At 40.2% G+C, this 25,543-nt stretch overlaps 3 protein-coding genes across 3 annotated transcripts; 2 read left to right on the top strand and 1 right to left on the bottom strand.

Moving 5' to 3' along the window:
* Positions 1-430: 430 nt before the first annotated feature.
* crlf1a (cytokine receptor-like factor 1a) lies at positions 431-16,362 on the top strand. Its single transcript, XM_069710598.1, has 9 exons — positions 431-543; positions 4,303-4,581; positions 6,106-6,235; positions 7,227-7,396; positions 12,272-12,429; positions 13,572-13,646; positions 13,733-13,826; positions 15,139-15,323; positions 15,495-16,362. Exons 1-9 carry the CDS (start codon positions 471-473, stop codon positions 15,516-15,518), a joined length of 1,188 nt encoding a protein of 395 aa, XP_069566699.1. The 5' UTR covers positions 431-470; the 3' UTR covers positions 15,519-16,362.
* A 3,161-nt stretch (positions 16,363-19,523) lies between these two features.
* On the top strand, positions 19,524-22,287 carry odf3l2a (outer dense fiber of sperm tails 3-like 2a). The gene is made up of 5 exons (XM_069710708.1): positions 19,524-19,572; positions 19,992-20,102; positions 20,350-20,472; positions 20,778-20,919; positions 21,942-22,287. The coding sequence occupies exons 1-5, from the start codon at positions 19,524-19,526 to the stop codon at positions 22,285-22,287; spliced, it is 771 nt and encodes a 256-aa protein (XP_069566809.1).
* A 106-nt stretch (positions 22,288-22,393) lies between these two features.
* Positions 22,394-25,525, bottom strand: ebi3 (Epstein-Barr virus induced 3). The gene is made up of 6 exons (XM_069710707.1): positions 25,240-25,525; positions 24,691-24,805; positions 24,469-24,568; positions 23,695-23,812; positions 23,391-23,554; positions 22,394-22,738 (listed from the first exon to the last, which is right to left on the bottom strand). Exons 1-6 carry the CDS (start codon positions 25,334-25,336, stop codon positions 22,583-22,585), a joined length of 750 nt encoding a protein of 249 aa, XP_069566808.1. The 5' UTR covers positions 25,337-25,525; the 3' UTR covers positions 22,394-22,582.
* Positions 25,526-25,543: the final 18 nt, after the last annotated feature.

Here is a 25,543-nt window from a genome sequence, read left to right as displayed (position 1 = left end):
AAAGGACGGAAAGAGGGAAATGACTGGAGACTGTGTGGGGAAAGAGAGAGAGAGAGAGAGAGAGAGAGAGAGAGAGAGAGAGAGAGAGAGAGAGAGAGAGAGAGAGCGAGAGAGGAGGGGCTTAAAAAGTATGAACTTGTGTATGATTTAGCTGCAGGAAGCATTAAAAAGGGGGAAGACTGCAAACAGGACGTGATATGCTCACTCTTTAAGGCTGTAATAAGGACTGGTTGCTTCATGGGTCTTCAGAGGGTGACTTTTTCCACCGGGTCACACTTTTTCTAGTGCGCTCCTTCATTCTCGAGAGTTGTCTTCAAACCCGGACCTTGAACCCGTGCTGTTTTTCCTCCCTTCTGCTGTGCGTAATTTGTATCCAGGATCGTGGGGTGGGGGGGGGGGGAGAAAAAAGGCGACACCACAATAACACGCGGACAAGGAATCAGCTCAGAATTAAGACGAACTGTTGGAAAATGAAAGGCGTCTTGGATTTCTGCTTGACTTTCCTCATGCTGCACAGTCCCGGCGTGCTGTCCTTGTCCACACGTAAGTTGCACACACAGATGTCCATCGATGCGCAAAGTCGTGGTCTCGCTGGGGAAGGGCTTGGGGGTTTGGACAGGCTATAGGCAGCCTTTTCGGTCCTCGGAGATCAATGCAATCCAAGTGTCACCTAAATAGTGTAAACACACCGTCCTGCTCTGGTATGTTTGAAAGATGACGCTAAAATGGAATATTATAGTACTGCAACATATTTTATAATTGTATTAGTCGTTGGGGCATGCTACAGTAGAACTACGAATCTTGATAAGAATATTATACTATGTTCTTGTGATATGTGAAATGATAAATACTATTTTGAACGGTATAGTGAGAGGAAACATTTTAAAAAGCCTACAAGCCGTCATTAGAGTATTGTAATAATATCTTGTGGGATCAAATTATTATTTTAATATAATATTTGTTATTGAATAATATATGATTATCATTATTTTTAAACTACAAGTCCCGATAAAACTAATATTTTAGGGACATCACATGAAATAAAAATACTGTGGACCTCAGAGGGTTTTCATAGAATGAAAAATGATCATCATATTTTATAAGACCTGTATAGGATCATATATGAATTGCAGTGAGCTTGTATTCAGTAATACTGTTTGTAAAATATTTTTCCATTGCAAAATAACACTGATTCCACAGATTCTTTCCTAAGTTGCCTTACATAATAAGAACTCACTCATGTCTGGGACACTTACACTCTGGTTGGTTTCTGGATACATAAAAAAAAAAGAAGAAGGACAAATGCCACTTTGTGTGCTTGACAGCTCCTGTTATTGATGTGCTCCTGCTGTAGTATATTGGTTGTATCCCTGCAGAGAGAACTCATCTCCCATGAGGCTGAATTTCAACAAGTCCGGCCATAATTCGTTTAACACATGGAGAGCATAGGGGCTTTACAGACCGCATCAAAAGAGTGACATCATTTGCTCTGGTTTTGGAGAATGTTAACCACCAGCTTAATACACAATAACGTAAATAAATCAAAGTTATGTCCGTTTCACCCGTTAAGTGGCTGGATTAGTTTTTATGGCGAGCTCACTGGCAAACAGCAGCTCCTCCGAGAGGATCTCCTGCTATTCATCCTGTTTGAAAGGCACCAATAAAAGAAAGTATAGTTTTAGGGGCTTAAAGGAGACAAAGGAGTTTGATCACAAGCTTCCCTGCTGTTTATTATAGAGCCTAATCGGTCATTACTGTTTTATTCACTGTAATAATGGATGGTGCGTACTCTTCGCTTGGTGTGCTGTGGTTTACAGATGCCATGAAAGTAAAACAGTTTAAATGTGGAATTTTCTTACTGACATATAATTGGTTTTTAGTGCTACTCATAAGCTCAAAACATTTTAAGTTTATGTGGACTGTTAGGAAATAATGAGATATTTATGCTGGATTTATATAAAATTTTTGACTCTGAAATACACAAAAAGGCTCCCAAAACAGACTTTTATACTATAAATTGCCTTTTTATATTTTTTTAAAAATATTTTTACATTTGCCATTTTTCCTGCCTGTGCTTGCCCTAAACTGACGTTAGACAAGATAATCGATCCTCTAGTGAAGAGCATCAGTTAAATACCTCAAATATAGATCTATATAAAAAAAAAAGACAACAACAAATAACATCCACTGTTTCCTCAATCGCTTTTCAGACATCGTTGCATGGCGCATTTTCACCAAATGTTGCGTGACTTCTCATCAAAATGTTCCACATGTACATCTATTGAAAAGCAGACAGAGGAAAGTAGGCTTTGAACTGCTGCATGGATGGGTAAACAGTTCTCTGGTAAAAAGAGGGGATGTCACATACCTTTGAAGACTGAGAACGTTAAGTCCACATAAGTCCACCGCAGACTTAAAATCCGCCATTGGAGACCGGATTCTCTTGAAACAAAAGTTTAACATTTTTCTCAGTTCAGCTTGCCCAGTAACTCCATCCTCCACTATCGCAGCTCATCCCCAGCCTGGTGCTTCAAGCAGCCTCAGCCTCTCCAAACAAATCATATTTTACAAGCCATTTCCTCCAGTGATCGTGTCGAGCAGAGACAATAAACAGCAGTAATTGTGTCAATCACTGTAGTGTTTGAACTGTGAAAGAAAGGGTGTTAGAGGGCTTCGCACCCCGCTCCGGGGCAATGTCCCATCCCGAGCGCCTGGAATACATAAACACTGATTGTTATTCAGCTGGATCAGCATATTATTGGCTAATCACCGCACCCTTTAGTCCACTGTATCCGGTGACAAAGACAACCAGCCTCCGTGCATGTGTTTGTTTGCGTTCATGCGTGTGCATGAATGCGTGCGAGTGTTGTGTCAAAGCTCGAGATGGGGTTATGATATTAATATTGAAGTGGAGTTACAGGTGAATTTATGTCTTCAAAGGCGGCTCCTCCATAAAGGACCATACAATGTCTGTCAGAGTAAGGTGGCTGGCAGCTGAAAAGATGAGGCCCCGGGCTCATATTTGTAGTGGTCTGAAAGTGTTGATGCTCTCACTCATCGGCTGATCAGTCATTTCTTCATAGAAGTCGTTATACTTCCATGTTTTCATAGTGTTGTTTACTTAGGTGGCGAGCATTATTCAAAGCCCTGAAATCTGAAGCAAATAATCTCTTCTCTTCTCTTCTCTTCTCTTCTCTTCTCTTCTCTTCTCTTCTCTTCTCTTCTCTTCTCTTCTCTTCTCTTCTCTTCTCTTCTCTTCTCTTCTCTTCTCTTCTCTTCTCTTCTCTTCTCTTCTCTCATTTTGTTCACCCGTACTGAGATCAAAAAGATATAATTGTCTGACCTTTTATGCGCATAGTGGTCAAAAAGTTCTCAGACAATTTTTTTGAAAATAGAAAAGTTGCCATTTCTTGTGAAGAAGTATTCCACGTTACGTGACTTGATCACGTTCTATGGGTTTTTGTGACCACTGGTGCGTGCACATTTGTGAATTCACCGTGGACTGAAAACTTGTACGTCAAATTTAGTGTCAAACTTTTGGGGAACAGAAAGAAGTTGCATTGAGCCAAATTGGCCGAGTATGGGTGGTGGGGGCCTACGATCTACGATTGTGCTGTTGCAAGCGAAAAACATTCCCAGTTTTAGCATGCTGTGAGCGGGCAAACAAAAGTACCATCGTGCCACGACAGATGATGGTTAAGGAACATCATGGAATCCTATATGCTACCAGTTGAGTTGACGATGAATCCTGGAGCACCCATTGAAAGAACCGGAGCCGTGTCTCAAGGTGATGAAAAGATACCAGGATAAGACATCAGGACTGGTCCATGTTATGACCAGAAACTGCTGACAAGATGAGGATTGTTCTGCTAACTCTGGTCCGTAGGAGACAAGTAAACATTGAGCCCAAGGCTTCAAGTACAGGATGTGTTTGGTCTGGAATTTGGAGAAAGAGAACCCCGTTATCCAGCTGGAGTTAGTGAAAAATACTCCAGTGAGGTCACTAGCTGGAGTTGACGATGAAGGAGAAATGGTACAGAGCTTCAACAATAAGGAAGTGCCTGGGTAACAGAAATGAGGTCCAGAGTTTTGTTGTACAGAAACTGTAAATAAAAGTTCAAGCAGATATCAGGGTGTTTGTCATTTCTTCTTCAGCCACACATTATTAACTCTGCTCCTTGAAAGCAAGAAGGAATCTTATTTTGGTATTCAGTCTAAACTGTAGACCAGTCACCATCAGAAGATATACTCATGTCATCAACTGTCTTCCTTTAATATCAATCTCCTCCCGCCCTCCTCCAGATGTAGCAATCATCTACCCCCAGGACCCTGTGCTTCGCATGGGGTCCAACCTGACAGCCAGCTGCTGGGTCCACCCCGACCTCGGTGTCCATGCCAGCTCTCTGTTCTGGACACTGAACGGTCAACAGCTGCCCAGCTCCCTCTACAGAGTGCTGAGCCCGAGCAACCTCAGTGTGACGCTGGCCGGACTCAACGCCTCCAGGCAAACATCCGGTGACAATCTTGTCTGTCACAACCACAAGGGACACATATTGGCTGGCTCCTGTCTTTACGTTGGGAGTAAGTTCACATCTACAATGTATAAACTTCACATTTCTTTGGGTGTAATGTATCTGTATTTGCCTCTCTGCTTCTCTGTGAGAGGTTGAAGTAAAGGCTTGTTACTTTTAAAACAAAGTGCCGAAGAGGACTGAGAGGAGGAATACACCAAAGAGAGGAGTGGAATGGAAAGGAAATGGGAATAAAGAGAAACAACAAGGAAGTAGTGGGCAGATTTTTAAGTGTCCCTGCACAGTTGTAGCTGTATTTCATGGTTTGTTTCGCTGCCTTCAGGCCCAGCGAGAGGCCTCACTGAGTGTGTCACTGGGAGACGTTTGACCACCTGTGTGGTCCATTACCCGCACTATCACTCACAGGGTATTTGCCTGACATTTTAGATACATACAAATACACATGTACTTCTGTACTTATGAGGACCAGCCTTTAAATTTTTTAAGTTTCTAAAGTAAACTTGATTAAACTTATTAATATGGTACCATAGGTGGCACTATTAAGCTTCCACAAAATTAACACTGAAACATTTTAAGAATAAAAAAAAACCAAAAAAAACCCCAAGATCATAATTTCTTGGGCAGTGTACTACCAGTGAACATTAAAATGTACTTCTAATTTTACAATATTGTTTTATGATATATGGTAACATAGGCTACATGTGCCATTCTTCTACATAGAGCACAGGAGCTGAAGCTAGCTGAAAAATCACAGATAGTCCTGCAGAGAGTTTGTTTTGAGCTGTTGTTTCTATTCTAGTTATTGTCTATATCAGTGAAAGACGAGGGACAGAGGCGCAGAAACAGAACAGAGATACAGAAAGCACGGGGAGAGAAGAAAACACTTTGGTAAAATCGTACAAATAGCCAGCCACACCTTATTGGTGCACACTGACACCCTTTTTGATGTATGACCATGATCCTCTCCAATATTAACATAACAAACATGGCTGACTGACTGGAAAAGGCCAATTGACCTCAGAATAAATGAATGTTAATCTGTGTGAAGAATGAATGGGATAATTAGGCTGCGTAACGAGCAAGCCTGAAAGGACATTCGATTATTTGGAGTCAAATGCTCGCAGTTGAATTAGGTGCATTAAATCAATGGAACACATGCTTTCACAAACATACACACACATGATGATCCATTCAGGATCTTGATCTCTGTGTGACATTAGTGTTGAGTACCCTCTGTTCTGAGAGATGAAGAATGTTGGCAGTTATCCAAAGTCTGACCAAATCAGACAGTACACATGCACACACAGGGACACACAGGCACACACACCAATAAGAAAAAAACCCCCCTGCAATTTCTGAGTAACATCCCGAATGGGTAAATTACATTCTGGAGTACGAGGCTGAAGTAATGACGAGGTAACTCACTGACCCACCTCCCTTCTCTCTCCCTGCCACCTCTACTACATCTTTCTCCACCTTCTCTCTTTCTCTCTCTTTTCTCATCTAATTCCTCTTCACCCACTTCTTCTTCCCACTTTTCTTCTCTCTCCATCTCCACCACATTCTCTCCCAGTGCCTCCAGCGAAGCCGGTCAATTTGACCTGCTGGTCCAGGAACACCAAAGACCTGACGTGCAGCTGGGCTCCAGGAGGAAAAGGGGAGACTAATATCAGCACGCAGTACAGGCTCAAGTATAAACTCAGGTATAGACACGCGTACACACACACACACACACTACAACTACACTGCAGAAAATATTAATCGTAGAAAGCAGTAGGAGCTTTTTCACAGTGTTTATGAATTCATCTTTTAAAACAGAATGTAGTTGGTAAATTATCTAATTGGCCTTTGAAGTAATGCAAAGTTAGCGATATCAGCCAGTTAGCAGGGCATGGGAACGACTGTTGCCTATGAGAGAGCTGATAAATGCATGGTTTAATTCGATCTTCACACTTTTCACGTTAGAGTATCACTCTTACAGCAGCTCCATGAACACCACTGCAAGCCAATGTCTTCCATGTCCAGTTGCTCAACTATGATTGGACAGTTGGAGAGGAGGGGTCTAGCAATTAATTGATAACATTTCAGAGTAGCATCTATGCAGACCACATGCAGAGACACATAAAGACTAAGCTTGTAAATAAAGTGAGCAAAGATTAAGTGAGATCCAAAGGTTAAAATATATATAACATCTACCTGGCCATTGTAAATGTTTTCAGTCATATTATATTTCATGAGATTTTTTTATGGCACAGATTCGCCTGAGAAAATCCCCAGAGACAGGAGGGTGGAAACACAACAACAAAAAAACCTTATCTTCAGTGGTAGCCAGAGGATGGAAGCCATTCAACAGTAAAAGCATCAAATTTCATGAGAATAAGGAAAATGGGTTCAGCTGGGAACAGGACATTTTCCAAAATGAGTTTCAGATGGGGCATAAACTCTCGTCACATTTTTACATCAGCAAATCAACAGTTTAAAAACACTAAAAGGGAAACGACTTGACACGCCCTACCAATAGCTGTGCCAACTGCTTTAAGATTTGTTATTGCTTTCAGATTAGTGCAATAAGAACTTAATAAAAACCCTACTACTGTATAAACTCTTAACATATTATACAATAAGTTGTTTACTATAGTCATGGGTATTGAATGCTGTCCTGACTTGTTTCAGTATTTTTTTTTCCCCTCTCAGATGGTACGGTACAGAGAAGGAGTGTGAGGATTACACCCACACACAGCCGTACTCCTGCAGCATCACCCAGGACCTGCACCTCTTCACGCCCTATGAGATCTGGGTGGAGGCCTCCAACCAGCTGGGCCGGGCTGCCTCTGATGTCATCACCCTTGACATCCTAGACGTGGGTGAGTGTGAGAAGAAATTAACTATGACCCTCTTCTTTTAACTGCTGCTCTTAAAGTTTAGATCTCAGTGCCAATGAGGCCTTCAGGCCTTCATCAAAGACATTGGATGTCAACTTTTTATGTTTGTGAGCCTTCAAAATGAAGCAATGTCTACCTGCAACCCCTTGTCCCAGGTCACATATGTCTATGAGATGACCTGATTTAAAAATGTCATAGTAAACCCTTTGAATTATACAATTAAACAACGAAAAAAGTAGTAAAACAGTGATCGCTAAAAATCTCTTCTTTTGGCAAGTAGGGTCTGCAGAGTAAAATATTCCATTCTTCAAGCATTACTAACCTAATCCACAATGGCATTTCTAAATGAATCAGGTTATCAGGCTAATTACAGCTAACTTGTCTTGTTAATCTTTAGAGAAAAAAAAAATTGAAGATCAATAACACCTTTATTTCTCTGTGTAACTAGCTTAGCTTAACATCAAGACAGTAAGCAGCATTAAACAGTTTATCAAAACTTAAAAATATGCCTTTGAGCACCTCCAAAATGTATTAGTTAACATGTTGTGTCATGTTTGTTTAATCCATACCAAAACCTTGATTTAACAACTATAATTTGTGGTTATACAGGAGGGCTTTGTGCCAAATTTGTTATTAGCCAGTAGCAGTGGCCCTAAGAGGCATTGAACAGGGTGGATCAAAAGGTTCTGAGACTGCTGCTGCTGCCCAAAATCGGGGCACAGCACTGTGACCTGCACGGAGCAGGGCGAAGTAATAACCTCTGTGAGGAAATATTCCAAGTTGCGTCATTTGATCGAAATCACTACCTGAGTTACAAACGTTTTTGTGACCACTGGTGTGTATTTACGGTTTCACCTTGGATTTCAGCAAAGAGCGCACATCAAAGTTTGTGTCAAACTCATGAAATTTACAACGGACACCCGTGAAAAGCTTCAGAAAGCCTACGCCAATGAAGCAATGAGCCTGGAAAGGAGTTTTGAGGGGCATTCATGTTTCGAGAGGATATCACTGTCCAGAAAATCACTGTCCAGAAATAAATATTTATACATGTGAAGAAAAATCAGCTTTTTTTCTTAAATAGTTTGCAGACCCCTAAAACCCTTTATTTCAAATTATAGAGGAGATATAAAAGAAACCACAAACCAAGATGCAGTTTGGGATAATGTGTATACAATGATACACATCTGAAGAATTATAAATTCATACTGTAAGACAGTGTAGAATAAAACAATTAAATATCTGTAACGCTACCTAAAATGGAAACAAGGGGGACAAGTTTTAAACTGAGTGGTTCATTCCTAGCCCTGTTCACCATCTCGGGACCCCTCACATTTACCTTGTAGCCCCCAAGCTGGTAACCGAAGTCAAAACAATTTTAGCTTTAACAAGTGTATCACATCGCATTATGCTTTCATTCCTGAAGACAGAACATTGGCTGGAGCGCTTTGGCTGCTGGATTCAAGAGGAAATTGTTCACAAGTGCTCATCTGGCTTCACACTGATAGGAACTGAATGGTTTTCCCTTTTAAAGCTTTGTTATGTGGTCTTTTGCTTAGCTTAGTGCGGTTTTAGCAAACGGAGCATGCAACAAGACCGAATTCTTCTCTGCTCTCATTATCCCTAAAGCACACACGCACACACACGCCCACGCACACGCCCACGCACGCATGCACACACACACACACACACACACACACACACACACACACACACACACACACACACACACACACACACACACACACACACACACACACACACACACACACACACACACACACACACACACACACGCATGCCCACACCTGGACAAGCGTAGGTGTGTGACAACTGGAAACGCCCTCTCTTTTGATGAGCTCATTTTCTCTTTAGTCATGCTCACTGGACACAAACACATACACACGGAAACACACACACACGGAAACACACACACACACACACACACACACACACACACACACACACACACACACACACACACACACACACACACACACACACACACACACACACACACACACACACACACACACACACACACACACACACACACACAGAAAACACTCGCTAACCCCCTGTTATGTAGCATTGGAATGTTCCAGGCTGATCCTCATACTTAATCCCATCTCCGAGGTGGCTGTAGACCCCCGAGGCCCGAGGAGTTTGGGCTTTGAGGCTTTAAGACTTGGACCTGAAATAATACAACCCGATTAGCTTGGAACTCTTCACCTGGTTCACTCCTAACACACTCCGGTACGGTGCCGGGGAAACGTAACGAAAGAAGACCATATATAGTTTCGGAGGGGAACATCTCACGAGCGAGGAAACAAGCATCCATCAAGCTGTAGTCTGCTTCTTTTTCCTAATGTATGCACGTACACACCTGTTTACACACCCCGAGGGCCGGGCAGGGCCTGGTAACAATACAGAAACAGAGAGGCAGGCATGTGGGCGGTTTCTGGATCTGTGTGTGTGAGTGTGTGCGGTTTGTCTCGCTCCCGTTGCCCTGGCTGTCCTTTTCATTCAAGCAAGTTTCCACAACAACAGCAGGTCATAAAAAAACAGTAACCACACCTGCGTCGAGCTGCCGTGAGTCACTCGTGTCTACGGTCATGTCCAATCAGTTATGAAGGCGAGGCGGAAACACCTACAGAGTTCCCTGCATTCCTCAGTTGTGGGGGTTCCCTATGAACCGAGGGACTGGAAGAAACTTGTATTGCTGTTTGATGTGTGTTTTGAGAGAAAACGTGTTGAGGAACATAACATAATGTTGGGAATCATTCATCTGTAATTAGTCACATCTCACTGAGTTTTATTGCCAAATGCATGTAATGCGTATTGTAACACATTTTCTTTCATCTGAGGGTAGGTAGCATTGTTCTTTATCTTAAGTAACATTTTAAAACATTTTTCTTCTAACAATTTTAAAGAGGTCAAGAGCATTTTATTTTGTCTGATATGGCAGAATCACAAGTTATTTATCTTTTTATCTTGGGATTTGCTGAGTCTTCTTGTGATAATTATCTTAAAAAAAAAACAAGAATGGCATGTTTCAATATCTTGTCTTAAAATTGTATCCAATATCCTATTTAATTTAGTAAAAAAAAAAAAAAAAAAAAAATTCTAATAATTTAGTAAAAAGACCTGTCAGTTGTATTTGAGAGTGGGGGAAAAAAAGCATACATGGTCAAATGGGTTGGAGGACTAAAAATAATTACACCCCCCCCCAAAAAAAAAAAAGTTTTATTCTTGTTAACATTAATAGCAGGAAAAATTTCCACATTTAAAAAAATTAATAAAATAATTCTCCATTATTCAAAGATAATGAAAACATTGGATGATAGCACTCCACCTTTTAAATCTCCTGGCGACAAAAAACAAAACCTCTAAATCTCTCGTGTCAAGCACTTTTTCCCTCCACCAGATCTTCTTCTTTCCCCCCTGTGTCATCTTATTAGTTTACTGGTAAGGGATGACGTTCTGAAAAGGGACTGTAGTTGATATTGCAGTGATCTTAAAAGCCCAAACAAAATGAGAGTAAAGTAAAAAACAATGGTCTGTCAGTGCTGATTTGTTTGTCGAAAAGATAATTGTTGTCAGATGAAAAAGCCTCCTCCGGCTCACACAAATCAACTCCTCACAAACTAGAAGGCACCCAGAGACCGCAAACCTCCACCAAAGCTGAACAATCCTTCAATGTGCTGTTACACATAAAGACATCACTCTTACTGATTTAAATTTCAATTAAATGGGTTTCTTGACCGAGCAAACATTATACTAAAATATAGAAAGAAGCCCAGGAGTTAAGATTTTCATGTTTTAATCAGAATTTATTGTTAAGTGTTTAGAATAGAAATTAACTTAAATGTTCTAATACATACAAAATGCCCAGTTTGTGCCTTTGGGTATTTAAAGCAGCCCTGCAGAAACGTTTAGCTTCTTCCAACTCAATGTTTTCATTTTGTGACCCGCAACTTTACTGTCTTAAGTCAGCAGCACCAGCCAGATAGTTTTGACCATGTACCAAACGCTAGAGGGCTTTTAATTTGAAACAATGAATTTTAACTTGAAATAAATGCAGGAAGTTGTTGCATTTGGCCACCCAAAACTTCAGTCAGTCACATGGCGTACAGCTGACCAATAGTTCTCTAAATGGTTCACTAAATGCTAATTCAGTCACTCACTCGGTCACCACTGTTGTGGTCCTGTCAAAAAGCCTAATGTTGCATTCCAATTTTTTTTTGTTGAGGGTGTTAAATAGCTTTTCTCTTATTTTGCTGTCTGTAAGTTGTTACACTGCTTCCTGATTGTATAAAATTGATTTTACAAGGTTCAAAGATTTCAACAGAAAGTGACATTCGGTATGTCCTATAAACTTGTTCACTGGGTGTTTCTTATTTACGTGTTTATTGTTATGATCAAATAAAGGCTAAACATCCAAAGTCATCATTAAAAGAAAAATAGAGGCACAAACAGTCAACGATGTCAGTGAGCTAAACTCTCAGTGCCCTAATACAGCAGGGGAATTTTTATGGTTACACTCAATTACAAATGTTAAAGCATCATCCAATAATCCGCTGATTATGTTTTCAATTAATGATTTAACTGTTTAATGCATAAAATGATAGAACATAATGCCAGTCACACGGTCCCAGTGACTTTTACAAAATATCTATATTCTTAACCGGAGTACAAACAAAAAAAAAAATTCAATTTACTCTTATATAAAACATCGAAAATGGGCAAATATTCATATCAAGCAAGTATGATCTAGTTTATTTTTGGAAACTTTTCATCATTTTATATGTAGACAGGATGTTCTTACTTATTAAACCGCTCCATGTTGTCTTCCTCCAGTGACCACGGACCCTCCGGCAGGTGTGACCGTCAGTCGTGTCGGACAGTTGGAGGACCAGCTGAGTGTTCGCTGGGAGGCCCCGCCTGCTCTCAAGGACTTCCTGTTTCAGGCCAAATACCAGATCCGCTACAGGCTGGAAGAAAGCCAAGACTGGAAGGTAAAGGACACTCTGTTACAAAGATGTAAATCTGTTCTCTTTGTCTCTCACACACAAACAGATACACAACTGCAGCTCTGTCCCAGCTGTTTCTCATCCTAATGGTGTAATCACCTCTAATCTAGACTGATTGAGGCCTCCTCTGCCAAATGAGTTAATAGTTGGGCCGGTCAGAAACTTTCATCAGTCATAAATCTAGAAGTCAAGTTTTCTTTGGGAAGAAAACACATCCCAAAACCACTGTGTGCACCTCTATACAAGCCTTTAATGAATGAAAAATACAGTGTAAAACCTTAAGCCGTGCAGATGGTGCTTCCCAGAAATCATTTTCCTCTGGGTAAGAGTGAAGATTCTCCTGTAATTAAGGGGGAATTACACCGATGTAATGTAAGCAAGTCCTTACTCGCAAAGTGGAAAAAGAAAAGGAGGGGAGTGGAGAGGCTGCGAAGCGATGATACCGCTTCGACAGAGGAGAAAGGAGACTTAAATCCAAGCGTCTTTAAGGGGTTGGTGGTGAAAACAAAGCGCCATTTCCCTCTGAACCGGCCCTAATCATGAGGTCATGCTGAGGAATGGAGGAATACATCTCAGCTGTTAATGTCTTCAATATGGCTGTAAAGACACTCAGCTGTAACTTCTGCCTATTTGGCTTCCCCAGCAACTCATCATTAGCCTTCTGATGCCTATAATTTCCATGTTCTGTTTTCCATTGGAGTCCTTTCTCAACAAGTGTTTACAGTCTGGATGCCAGATAGCAAGTGGGGATTATTAGAGAAGATTATTAACTGCAGCGTGTGTGTATTTCTCTCTCTCTATCTATTTGCCTGTCTTCAGTTTTGCTCTCTGTGTGTGTGCATACCTGTGTTCACTCCCATGTGTGTGCGTCTCCCAGCATATCCAGCTCTGTAATAAATAATAGAGAACAGATTTTAGCCAGCAGGCACAGTTACATTAAAATAGTTTCATAAACATGCAGATCAGGAGCCACCAAACAATGTGGTGTTCATGCATGTTTGGGTCTGTACATGGTTTGCGGTTGTGTTTTCTGCATCTTGATTCTGCCCTGTGTTTGGTATTTAATGCTGTGGTCAGACCTCCAGCGCTCAACTCTTCTGTGTTTGTGTCTTTTCATTGTCATGTAGGTAATGGATGATGTTGGGAATCAGACCTCTTGTAGGTTGGCTGGACTGAGACCTGGAACAGTGTATTTTGTCCAGGTATGGTATAATATGTGTGTGTGTGTCCGAGTGTCTAATAATGTACTTTAGAGTTGGTCAGTGTTTCAGAGTTGTACTTTTTCCAGGTTCGCTGTAACCCTGTGGGCATCTATGGCTCTCGCAAAGCTGGGATCTGGAGCGAGTGGAGCCACCCCACTGCTGCCTCCACACCCCACAGTGGTGAGCACACTCACACACACTCATACAGACACACATTTGCAGTCAGAAATCCACTCAAAAGGCATTTTTTTTCTTCTTGATCTCAGTTTTTTTGGAGCATTTTGGTGCCTTTTAAGAGTCAGTTTGTTGCAGTAAAATGTGTTTCATATCACGGTGTACCATGTCTCCCACAGTTCCCTCCCACTGCTGGAAACTGGCAGTCTCACAGAAGAAGAAGATGGTGTTATTTTATCCTTCCTGGTCAATATTCCAACCTGTTTTATATTGTGTTGGCAGATTTATTAATGGCAGGTGGATCGATCAAGGAAATCAAATCATATAAAAAATATTAGCCCGCCCAACCAACCAACTACCATAGCCAAACAAAACATTACAAAATCCAACTTCATCTTTATTATGTTTTAGTTGCAGTATGGTTGCTATAGAATCATGTCTTTATGAAAAAAATATTTAAAAACCCATCAGTAATGTCTGAGCAGTTGTGCTGTTTCCTGAATATCACAAAGTTGGGAGCGCTTGTGGTTGTTTCCTCCCCAGACAAAACTGCTGCGTAAAATGTTATTATAACTGATCGGAATAACCACAACTATGAAAACAAAACTCTGTTCATAAAAACTATAATTTTTCTGCAAAGGTTTCTGCAAGGGCAAGCTCAACAAGAACTGATCAAGGTAGAGATAACAAAGAGGGTTTTTTTTTTCAGTTATTTGGAGAATTCAGTTCTCATTTCTTTCCTCTAAATCTGCTCAGTCTATCTCTCTCTCTTGTAATGTAATCAATTACATTTACTCAAGTGCTGTACTTAAGTAGATTTTTCAGGCACCTGTACATTACTTGATTCTCTCAGTTTGCTACTTTAGTCCGTTTTACACTCATCAACCCTAATATGGGCCAAGAGAAAATACTGCTGCCATATTTTGAATAACATCGGCCCTGTTTAGACATTGTTTGAGCGCACAAAGCCTCATAATTCAAATGCTGTAAACCCTTTTAAGATACCAAATAACTGCAACAATAGCAGAAATTATATTTTTTTTAAATTTGTAAAAGGAGAAGTTATACAACAACCTTACCATTTCTTTCATGTTTAGCGGCGAATAGCACTTTTAATTACATAATGACTTTAATGACACCCAAATAGTCACCTAGCTTCCCTAGCTATTTCTCTCAATGAACCTGACTCCTAATAACAATCAATTAGCATGTTCTTTTTCAGATTTTTTTTTTCTTTTCCGTCATTAATCATCACAGAAAGTCTAACTCATTAAATTTCTATCTCCCACCCTCCCTCTCTTGTTTTACCTTCCTGCAGAGCGACTTATGTCGGGCTCCTGTGACTCAAAGTCTAGCGGTGACTCCAACTCCACCCTGCGCAGGGAGTTGAAGCAGTTCTTCGGCTGGGTGCGGAAACACGCCTACGGCTGCAGCAGCATGTCCATGAAGTTGTACGACCAGTGGAGAGTGCTGATGCAGAAATCCCACAAAGCTCGCAACCAGGTAGGTAAGCATCACTAATGCAGGGAATGAACCAAATGCAGACACACACACATATGTACAACAATCAATCACAGACATGCCTGCATACATGTGCTACACACGCAGATACACAAACTAAAAGCAACTTGTTCTATTAAAGCAGATTTGTAACAGATTTTGTCTCTAATTTAGGTTCTCCAAGGGGATAAATCGTAGCACATGCTGGCTTTACGAGCAGAAAAAAAGACAAGGAAACAACTGAGTGAATGTGATTTATGTTTTTGTCCGTGTGTGTTTGAGAAAAGAAAAAAAGGAGATTGTATTCATATATCGAACTTTTAGAGACAATTTGCTCTGGACATTTTGTGTGGATACCAGCTGTGGCTACGAGAGGACACCCAAAGAAAAACTGGGATATTCCTCATTTGTGCATTTTTTCCTGTCAATATGAGCACTCGAAAACGCACAGCTGTGACGGACTAAGAGGGTGAACTCATCACGGACATCCTGGTATCATGGCATGGCGAAAAGAGACCATGTGGACTCCTTTGCTTTTACAAACGACATTGTAGCGTGAACAACTCAGACATCACCAAAGACATTTGACATGCATTTGTTCTGCGGGTGCATAGCGGCAATCAAAACAGATTCAAACAAACCTGAGGTGTTGCCTGCGCATCTGAAAGTATTCTGTGACATTTTGGGGTTTCTCCTGTGGATCCAAAGCACCATCTAGTGGCTGTTCAGCATCCATGGATACTCCAGTCGAAGCCTTCACTGTGGTCCTGATGTAAAAAGAAAAAGTAACAAATTATCATACAGTATTTCTAATTCGTGCTTTGTTATAGTTATATGTTACAGGTGGATAATATGCCAAACTGTTTCACCCAGGATGCATCTGCTTCTGAGTGACAGTATGTGACTGATGACATGATGGTGTTTGTGAATGGAAACGTTTCACTGCCTTTATTTTTGTACTGAATTGTACCAGCATATTTAAAGTATAAAGTTATGTTTTAATTCTTAAATTATGTTTAGTTAGTAAAGACTGTACAATGACTGAAGTTGTTATCGATCTCTAATGATGATGTATAAAAATGTCAGAAACACAGGGTTTGGAGATTAGTTGTGTGTGTGTGTGTGTGTGTGTGTGTGTGTGTGTGTGTGTGTGTGTGTGTGTGTGTGTGTGTGTCTGTCTGTCTGTCTGTCTGTCTGTGCGTGCATGCGTGCGTGCGTGCGTACCACAGTAGTATAGTAGCTCCGCTCTTTCTCATTATAGTCAGATAATCCTCACTGAACTATTTTCAAACAGCAAATGTGATAATATGGATTCAGAATAACATTTTTATTCATATCACCCCCCAAAAAGAAGAATGTAAGATACTTTGTGCGACTTTACTTTGAGTTCATTTGAACGTCTGTGCCACATTTGAAGAAATTCCCTCAAAGCGATTCTGAGACATCAAATCCACAAACATTTGACAGATGAAAGGACGGGCTGACAAAAGGAACGGACAACCTGAAAACATAATGTCTCCACCAACGACTGTCGAGGACGTGGAGGTATGAAAATATCTGCAGGGCCATTAGTACAAAACTAGAAGGAACTCAGATGGCTCACACCCACACCGAAGCTACATTACTCTAATTTGGAAACTTTTTATCTGGAAGTGGATCCAGAACTACAGAGAAATACACAAAGTGATGGTAGGCAATCAAGCACAGTATGCAGACTTCCTAAATTCTTGGCATAGTAGAGTTTACGCACAGTTTTAACCAAATCTTGCATCAAAACAGCTTGCTGCAACTGCCAAATATATTCAAAAAACAATAATATTTCAACAACCGTCTAAAAAAACCCAACCATGAATAGAACACTAAACTGTCCAACATGTGAAGGGGAGAGGAAATGTAGTAAATGTTTGCAGGTAGGAACAGGTATGACGAGTATGACAAAGGAAGCCCCCATACCACTCAGATCAAGGTTAATGAGCAAAAATATGAAGCATCAAGTGTTGGCCACACAGGGGCGCTATCTGCTCCTAAATTGGATTATTTCCTGCTTGCCTTGTAATGTATCACAAACCATTTGGATCTGTGAATGAACTCCTGCTAACCAACAGAAAAAAAACATTGTGGAGAGGACTATAAAAAGGTCACATCTCATCCCAGTCCCATAACAATAAGCAAGATTTTTGAACACTACTTGTTGTATTGTCTCAGTATTTATCTGGGAAACTTGAGACATTGATTGTGTTTCCTGTCAGCACCCAGCCGTGCAGAGAGTTCATCTCCTTCTGGTGACACTGCAGAGTCTTGTTACTGCACCTGTGACCACTCAGTCACTGGTGCTTAATATTTAACCAATGTGGGGTTTTTATTGGTCATGGCTCTGCTCTAAAGGCTTTAGTTACCTCTGCGTTCAGGGACAGAATTAGTAGAATGGGAGAGCAAGATGGTTAATTTCTCCCCGAGTTTCGTCTTTGTCAAAAGTTAATCCTCCTTTGGGCTTTTCTACTAAAGATGACACTTTTCAGATCATGTCTTGGTGCTAAACTAGCAATCAAAGTGGCCCACGTGGGAAAATGGTTGAGTTCACTGGTTCTATAGCCATTTTGAAGACACAACATTTTCATCAATCTAAAAGATTATTTTCAGGAGCTCTGACACAATTTTTTACAGACTAAATATGTATGTGATGTATTTAAAAAAAAAAATCAAATTAGGCAGAATAATAAACAAACCTATGTGTACCAATCTCACAACATAAAAGTAGCAAAACAACGACATAAAAATACTACATACTACAAATACTGCATTTAAAATACTTACGCAAAAGAATACAAGTAATTTCAGAAAATGTACTTAATGCAACAAAAATGAAAATAACTGTCCAGCAGAAAAACAGCCCCTCAAATATTATAAATGTTATATGTTATAAGAATTATTTCGGGGTGAGAAAAGATCCACCATCTCCTTGCTGATGGAAAGCCGTCAGCAAGGGAGAATCCTCTTGTCTCATCTGATCTCATTTGCCATTCCTTGAAAAATTCCATTTATTCAAAGCACAATCAGTTGCAACAAGGGGTCAGGTTGTGCCCTTGGTAATAAGCTTGTTCTTTGGCCATATACACTGTCTTTGTATTTAGACTTGTTAAGTGCTTTATTTCCCTCAATCTTAATGGTTTATTTTTCAGCTCTGAAACTAAGAAAGAAGTCATATTTTCACCATTTTCCTGTTGCAGTTTTTATCCTAAGTTAAAGAAAGTTCATCAGAAACATAAAAGCTGAGGATGGTCTTGTTTTTAGTAAAATAAAAATTCACCCCATTCCCCCATTATCATTTTTGTACAGTCCATTATGTGTATGTATATTAGATGAATTATTCAAATGAAAACACATGACAAATTTAAAGAGGAAGTGTCTTTTTATTTCTCTGAAAATGTTGCTGATTTGTATTGAAAAGGAAGTTTAAAGTAAAAGAAAGAAATACTGAAGTGCATGTAAAGTACTCAACTACAGTACTTGTATTGATCTAAATTTAAAATAAAACAAAAATGGATAAATGTTTAATGTTCACCAGTCCACAGTTTTCCTTACAGCAATTTTCAGGTTGTCAAATATCAACCTGCAACAGAAAACCAGTGTAAGTCCTTTCATTTTTAATAGCTTGTTTACTTTTATGCTGTTACTTAGTGCATACATACTGTTGTGAGTTTCCCCACACATAATGCAGCGCAGTAACCTAATGCCTTGGAATAGAATGACAAATGAACTACATTACATGTTACTAACAAGATTAATGTTACAGTACTTTAAGGTTCTACCTCAGCAGAGCAGTTTCACTCTGAATGTGTTTACTCACATGCAGATGCATCTTCAGAGATGAATTTGTTCTTTACTAAACTTTCTCTGAGATGTTTCAGTCCCAAACAATCACTGGTTCACCTGTTGTGAGCCTTAACCTTTTTGTACCCAGGTGGTAACAACTGTTTCTCCTGAGGGGACCTTGGAGAAAAAGGAGGTGGAGACCAAGTTGGGGCGTACCAGAGCCTCAGTCAAGATAGGATTTCTTCACCTCATGATCATGAATAATTCAGCCTGGGAGGCAGTTGCTCACCTGGAGAGAGCCACACGAGAAAAGGATGTTTCTGAAGTGACAGGGGTCCCAAAAAGGAAGAACAGTGGACACGAGGAGGAAGGAAGAAAGGCTGGCAGAGTATGGAGGAGGTGGTGAAGAAACGGCCGATTATCTCTGCAAAAGAAAGAGGTCAGTTTTAGAAAGCTTTCTGTGCGTGCGTGTGTGTGTGTGTGTGTGTGTGCGCGTGTGTGCGTGCGCGTGCGTGTGTGTGTGTGTGTGTGCGTGTGTGCGCATCCACATGGACTGTATTAAAGCTGAACTGGTTTTGCTATGAAATCTCTCACAGCATTATACAGTCATCAATCCATGCTTGTTTGAGGTTTTTTACTTTGTTTAGAATTCAATCCCAAACAAGCAGCGGAAGAACGTTAAGATGCATAACCATAGAAAATAAGTCAAAGAGCTCCATATGGAAATCATCAGAGACAATGTGAGCCTGAGCCAAAGAGTGAGTGGGTGTACTATACCGCTGCTTGGAGCTGAATCTGTTGCATCATTTTCATCACCGTCCTCCTCTTCCTCTTCGTCCTCCTAATCCTCACGGTCAGGCCCGGGCCCCGGACGTTACTCTCTGCCCCCTACAGTTGGATACATGAACCATGACTTCACCAAGCCCAGCAGCCCTGCATACTCCTTCCACAGCCGCATGAGCAGTGCCAGTGAGTTTTTCCAATGTTAATCTGTAAATCTCTCAGAAAACTATGCTTTTTATCTGGCCTGCAGGGGCCTAGTTTTGGCTCCAGAAGTACAATGTTTTTATGCTAAATCCATTTAACTATATAACATTAATACTCACATTATATTGTCTTATGAACTGCTTATTTAATGTTTCTGTATTGCTTATAAATGCTAAGTGGTAGAGGTTAAAGTGTAGTAAAGTGTTTTTGGATTTTGTTTTTTTTGTAGTGGTCGCTGTGGACTCCAGTCCAGGACCAAGGTACCACATTGACGCCAAGGTCACCCGGTTTGGCCGGATGGAGATGCCATCTTACTCCATTTCGGGCAGAGGAAGGCGCATAGGGAATAAAGGTAATAAAAAGGTTTCAAGCTGCTCGGCCTTCATCAGGTATTTGATAAAGCATAACAGCAGCTCCAGGCAAAGTAAATTATTCAATCAGAAACTAGTTTAACTGCTGAATGAAACACCTTAAGCAAACAAACACACTGTCATCAAGGTAAAATTTGATAAAGAGAGGATTTTTCACATTCTCAAAAGATAAGAGGAGGCTTAGTAAATGTGTTTTCATCTGACACGAGTCACACATTCAGACATGGGAAGATGATGAAGAAAAGAAAATGCATCTTTCTAATTCAGTTTCTGTTGATGTGTATAGATGACCCGTCCTGGACTCCTGGCCCGGGGGCCTACAGCCCAGAGAAGGCTCCACCTCTCAACGCTCACCGCAGACCTCCATCCTACACCATCGGATCCCGAACCAGATACTGCTCTGAGGATGCCATACCAGCACCCAACAGGTGAAGGCAGGAGGCCAGGCAGATTGAAGGTTGAGGCTGGTGATATTCTGTATTTCTCTTATTGTGACCAAATCCCATAAATAGAACCACAAGTAATAACAAGTAAATCAAATAGTTTCAAAGTAAAATACTTCAGCAAACAGAAAAAAAAAAGCTTCTATAAACATTAAGAGAAGACGATCTATACATTTATATTGCCGTTATATTCTTAACAAACCAAAGTAAAATACTAAGAAAAACAAACAATATGCTCCTGACAGCTGACAGCGATACACACATGAAGTTGCCAAACTGCCCACTGGCCCTGGCCTGCATGTCCATTGCTCGGTTTCATACTCCAAACTGATGAGCAAACTAGAAACGTGTGTGATCTACCACTTAGAGCAGAACAAAAACACAACAAGTAACACACACGGCACCGTGGCTGTAACATCAACCTTAACCAAACTGTTGGTGTTGCAGCCTGAACTCAACCATACAAACTCATTTTACTGTAAATTGAAGTGTTTTCCTGCTCCGTTTCACGCACGCAATAAACATGCCGATTGCTTCTATTCTGCGGGACAGTGGTACTTAGTGAAAAACAAACACTTTAGTGTGGATAGTGTATGTTTGTATCCTGTTGTGTTCGCTGCAACAGTTGCAGCTTCCTCAGCCGCCAATTTCAGCAAATTGTTGGACCCTCCCCTTCTGCAATACGGCTTCCACTGAGAGGAGAAGTGTCCAACAATTCAGACTCAAATTTTTGACCGGTATGAGTAAGCCATCCAGGTACTTATATTACACTTCACGTTGCCATACTTGTGTGAATGCACTTATGCACTCAAAATAACAAGTGTAAGTACACCAGTTGAGACACAACCTATTTCTAAAGATTTGTATCTTTAGTAAGAATGAATGGATTCTGGAAAGAGAGCCAAGGACAGACTGGTGTTGAATAGTATTGATAAAAACAGAGAATATCACCAGACTCAAATATAGCGATTCTGTCAACCTAATGATTACTGTCTTCAATCCACCAGCTACAGCCTTCCCAATCTGCTGGGCTGTCAGGTTCCCCACAAGCCCTCCAGTGCCAGCTACACCTTCTCAGCCCGGAGGAAGGCTGGAGCTCCCTCTGAAGATCTCGCCATGACTCCCGGACCGGGAAAGTACAACAGCACCAACCCAAACATTTACCACCAGCGCCAACCTTCCTTCTCCATGCAGAGCCGGACTAAGAGACCCAATTATTCCTCTGCTATGCCCGGCCCCGGCACATACAGCCCCGAAAGGTCTCACGTGCACCTTCCCAAACCGCCATCCTTCACTCTGGGTGTTAGACACTCTGAGTTCATCACCCCACTTATGCTGAATGTAATTGACTGAGGATTTATTTCAGATGCTTTATTTTTATTCAGTTTTTCCGATGATGTTACTTTAATTATTTGTTTTTTCAAAGATAAAAGACAATAAACACAAACCAACAGCATTACAAAAAAAAAATACAAAGATAATAACAATTGTGATTGACACGGTACAGATAATATCCATTTATTCCTTTATAAATTAAACAAAATATCAATAACTTTTGCTTGCATTGTTTGTGCAATAAAATAACAAGGAATGAAACTGCTGACTCAACAGGAACCAGGTGAATGAAACAGGAAGTAAGAGGGAGTCTCTACGGTTTTGTTCTTGGGATTGTGATTTTTACAGGTGAACTCCAGTCACTGCACTTGCCCAGACCCAGCAGCTCCTTCGCACACACCTGGAACAGGTATGCCCTCCCCAGGGTCAGTCGCTTCAGCTCAATCTTGGTGTTCTCAGTTGGACCCAGCTGGAGGAAAAAATGTAGGATAAATATCTTTTAAAAATCTGTATTAATATAACGTCGGGAGTTAAAAAAATTAAAAAAACTCAACACAATGGCTGATGTTTGTGTGTTGGTAAAATGGTTATCAGCTATAAAGAAGACTTTTAGTTCACAGTTTATAAGATGCAAGTGAAGGATTTATTATTTGTTTTATGAATCATTTAATAATGCTTTTATATTAACAGGAAAAACTTGTCGGTTAAAAAGTCGAAAAATCAATGCAATTATATACTTTCGTAATCATTACTAAATACAAACAAAGCTACAAATGTTTCCTGTAATTTGTAGCCTTCCAAATTTTTTTCTAGAAAACCAGAGAGGACAAATATTCGAGGTCTGCCAGAAGAATTTTAGTGGCACAAATGATCATACATATATAAATCTATAAATAAATCTCCAAAATCAAAAATATTACAAAATTGTGTATTAAAAGCTGAAGTCCACAGATGAAGGGGATTTCTGAAGCGTTTAACATGCCGTTAAACTCATGAGGTTGCCTGGAACATTTGGGTAATTTTGAACTTCCACGTGAAATCTGTGTGCCAGATGTGGAATTTTTAAATCACATTGCTGTTCTTTCTACACAACAGTAGGTTTAGACAAAGATTATTCTTACATTGACAGACTTTGGGGTACCCCTGTTTTCCCACTGGTACATTATATGGTATTTTAAGGGGAAGATGTCCGTATTTGTCCAAGTAGGGGGAGGAGACCACTCCACCAACAAGTTATTGATATTATGAGGGGAAACCCGGACGTTTACGGGAGAGTCTGGTTTCACTGCAGAGAGAGAGAGAACAGGATTTTAGTTCAGAAAAAAACCCCAGAAAACCACGTGTCTTTATTGCTATTAGTCAAACAGCACACTCATTTCTTTTTAAAATCTTTTAGATTGGATTATGCCTGATGTCAGCTCTCACCTATATCCTCCAACATAAAACTTAATAGATGGGAGCTGCTTCCACCAGAATGAACTGCTGTGATGTTGATGATGTAGTCGGTAAGAAGTTTCATGTTGGGCAGGTGGCAGTGCCAGAGCTGAAAACACAAATACATAATAATATGCCATGATGGTATTATACTCTACCTTACTTTCAACTCTGTGTAAATGTTTTATATCCATTCTTCATATCTTTTTCATGTACTTGTATTTCTCAAATATATAAAATAAGTTCAGTAAATGAAAAATAATTTGCATTTCTTTCTTTCATTTGGACAGCTTCCTTTTAAAAAATTCACTCAAATAATGAAATCATAATAGTAAAAACATACAATAAAGATATAGATATATGAAGCTGAAGGCTGTATACTTGGGGCATATACTCAACAAAAGGGGGATTCCCTCAATAATTAGCACATAATTATGATAATTAGTAACCAAGTGCAAAGCTACTTATTTTTCATATCTTGCTGACATACTTTTCCTCTCAGTCCCACAAGACAAACTTCTGAGTCTATTACAATTTTAACAAAAGAAACATGAAGAGGGATTTTCCTAAACTCAGCCATTCCCCTGCACACTGGAGTTTTTGGATCACTATCAGAGAATAAAACCACAATACTGTAAATGAAAAATCATTATGCTTGTTTCATTTAGGTTAAAATCAGGTTGTGTGTATCCTGGAAAAAAAACCCTCTCCTGGTGTAGATGCTCTATCTGCTGATCCTTGGCACAAAGATAAATAAACTGGTACCTGTTCAGAGGCGGATGATGGTGCGGAGATCAGAGCAGAGGATGGAAAGCCAGGTGGGATGAGATGGCATTGCATGGTGCTCCCCTGCCTGTGTCTCTCACTGAGAACACACACATTTACACAGATTATCTCCTGCGTGATGATTGTAAAATGGAGCCTGTTTTACTAAAAGTGGTTTTGGTCAGCACACAGGGAGAGGACTGGTTGTTATCACCGATTTACCTGTAAGTGGCAATGTAGTGTGTTGGAGGGGAGATGGAGGGTTCAGGCCAGGAGCAAAGAGTCACATTTGGATAGCTTGCACACCAGCAATGCACTGTGGGAGAGGAGGGAGGGTCTGGTGGGAGAAATGAAGTTTTGTCATTTACTGTGCAACATGAGCATAGCGTCAAATACAGAAAATATGCTTGCTTTTACATAAAAGTTAGGATTGCATTGTTTATTTACTGTTGTTATTCATTTTAATTGTTGTTTCCCCTTGTTTTCATGTACAAATTTCTGAAGGAAAAAATGAAGGAACACTTGAATCTAATTAATAAAATGTAAACAAAATATCTAAAATGAAATCAAAATAAATGCAAAATGCTGACTAAACTCTTAACACATGTGAATTTCAGTTCATAATAGCAGCGTAGAAGACATTAAAAATAGCATTTAAAAACTATTACTTTCTAATGTAATCTTCATTGTTAATTTATAGAACATTATTCAAGGGAAATACATACATAACCACCAACACCAAAAATACTGTAAGAATAGATTGGTACTCACTCCCTGATGTTGCTCTCAGCAGGTCCAGTGCTTCACTTGCAAGAACACACATGAGGAGAGTAACAGTGACATGAGCACTGCCAAACATCGCAGCCATCAGTGCTTCAGAGGAGGACTTGTTAACTGTCCAAGAGTTTTAAAAATGCTGTAGACACTGCAGGAATATATTTCTCGATTATTCCTTTGTTTTTCGCTCTATTTCTCTCTGTTATGGTCTAGTCCCATCTAAGTGTCAAAGTTCATAGATAACAAACTATATTTCAGCCTGTTACTGCTGACTTCCCTCGGTATGTCAGAGCTGCAG

Source organism: Brachyistius frenatus, unplaced genomic scaffold, assembly GCF_029030835.1.
Source record: "Brachyistius frenatus isolate BFR_SWC_R1_liver_20210118 unplaced genomic scaffold, ASM2903083v1 Contig_93, whole genome shotgun sequence".
Classification (NCBI taxonomy): domain Eukaryota; kingdom Metazoa; phylum Chordata; class Actinopteri; family Embiotocidae; genus Brachyistius; species Brachyistius frenatus.
The sequence above is the reverse complement of the archived record's forward strand: the minus strand, read 5'-3'. Positions and strand labels throughout refer to the sequence as shown.

Excerpts from the sequence above, each read along its gene's own strand:
- crlf1a (XM_069710598.1), top strand. The coding sequence starts at position 471 with ATGAAAGGCGTCTTGGATTTCTGCTTGACTTTCCTCATGCTGCACAGT. Across the intron at positions 544-4,302 it reads CGTGCTGTCCTTGTCCACAC|ATGTAGCAATCATCTACCCC; the intron begins GTAAGTTGCACA and ends GCCCTCCTCCAG. Across the intron at positions 6,236-7,226 it reads AGGCTCAAGTATAAACTCAG|ATGGTACGGTACAGAGAAGG; the intron begins GTATAGACACGC and ends TTCCCCTCTCAG.
- ebi3 (XM_069710707.1), bottom strand. The coding sequence starts at position 25,336 with ATGGCTGCGATGTTTGGCAGTGCTCATGTCACTGTTACTCTCCTCATG. Across the intron at positions 24,806-25,239 it reads GCTGAGAGCAACATCAGGGA|ACCCTCCCTCCTCTCCCACA; the intron begins GTGAGTACCAAT and ends TTCTCCCACCAG. Across the intron at positions 23,555-23,694 it reads TTTTATGTTGGAGGATATAG|TGAAACCAGACTCTCCCGTA; the intron begins GTGAGAGCTGAC and ends CTCTCTCTGCAG.
- odf3l2a (XM_069710708.1), top strand. The coding sequence starts at position 19,524 with ATGGAGGAGGTGGTGAAGAAACGGCCGATTATCTCTGCAAAAGAAAGA. Across the intron at positions 19,573-19,991 it reads TATCTCTGCAAAAGAAAGAG|GCCCGGGCCCCGGACGTTAC; the intron begins GTCAGTTTTAGA and ends CCTCACGGTCAG. Across the intron at positions 20,920-21,941 it reads GCCATACCAGCACCCAACAG|CTACAGCCTTCCCAATCTGC; the intron begins GTGAAGGCAGGA and ends TCAATCCACCAG.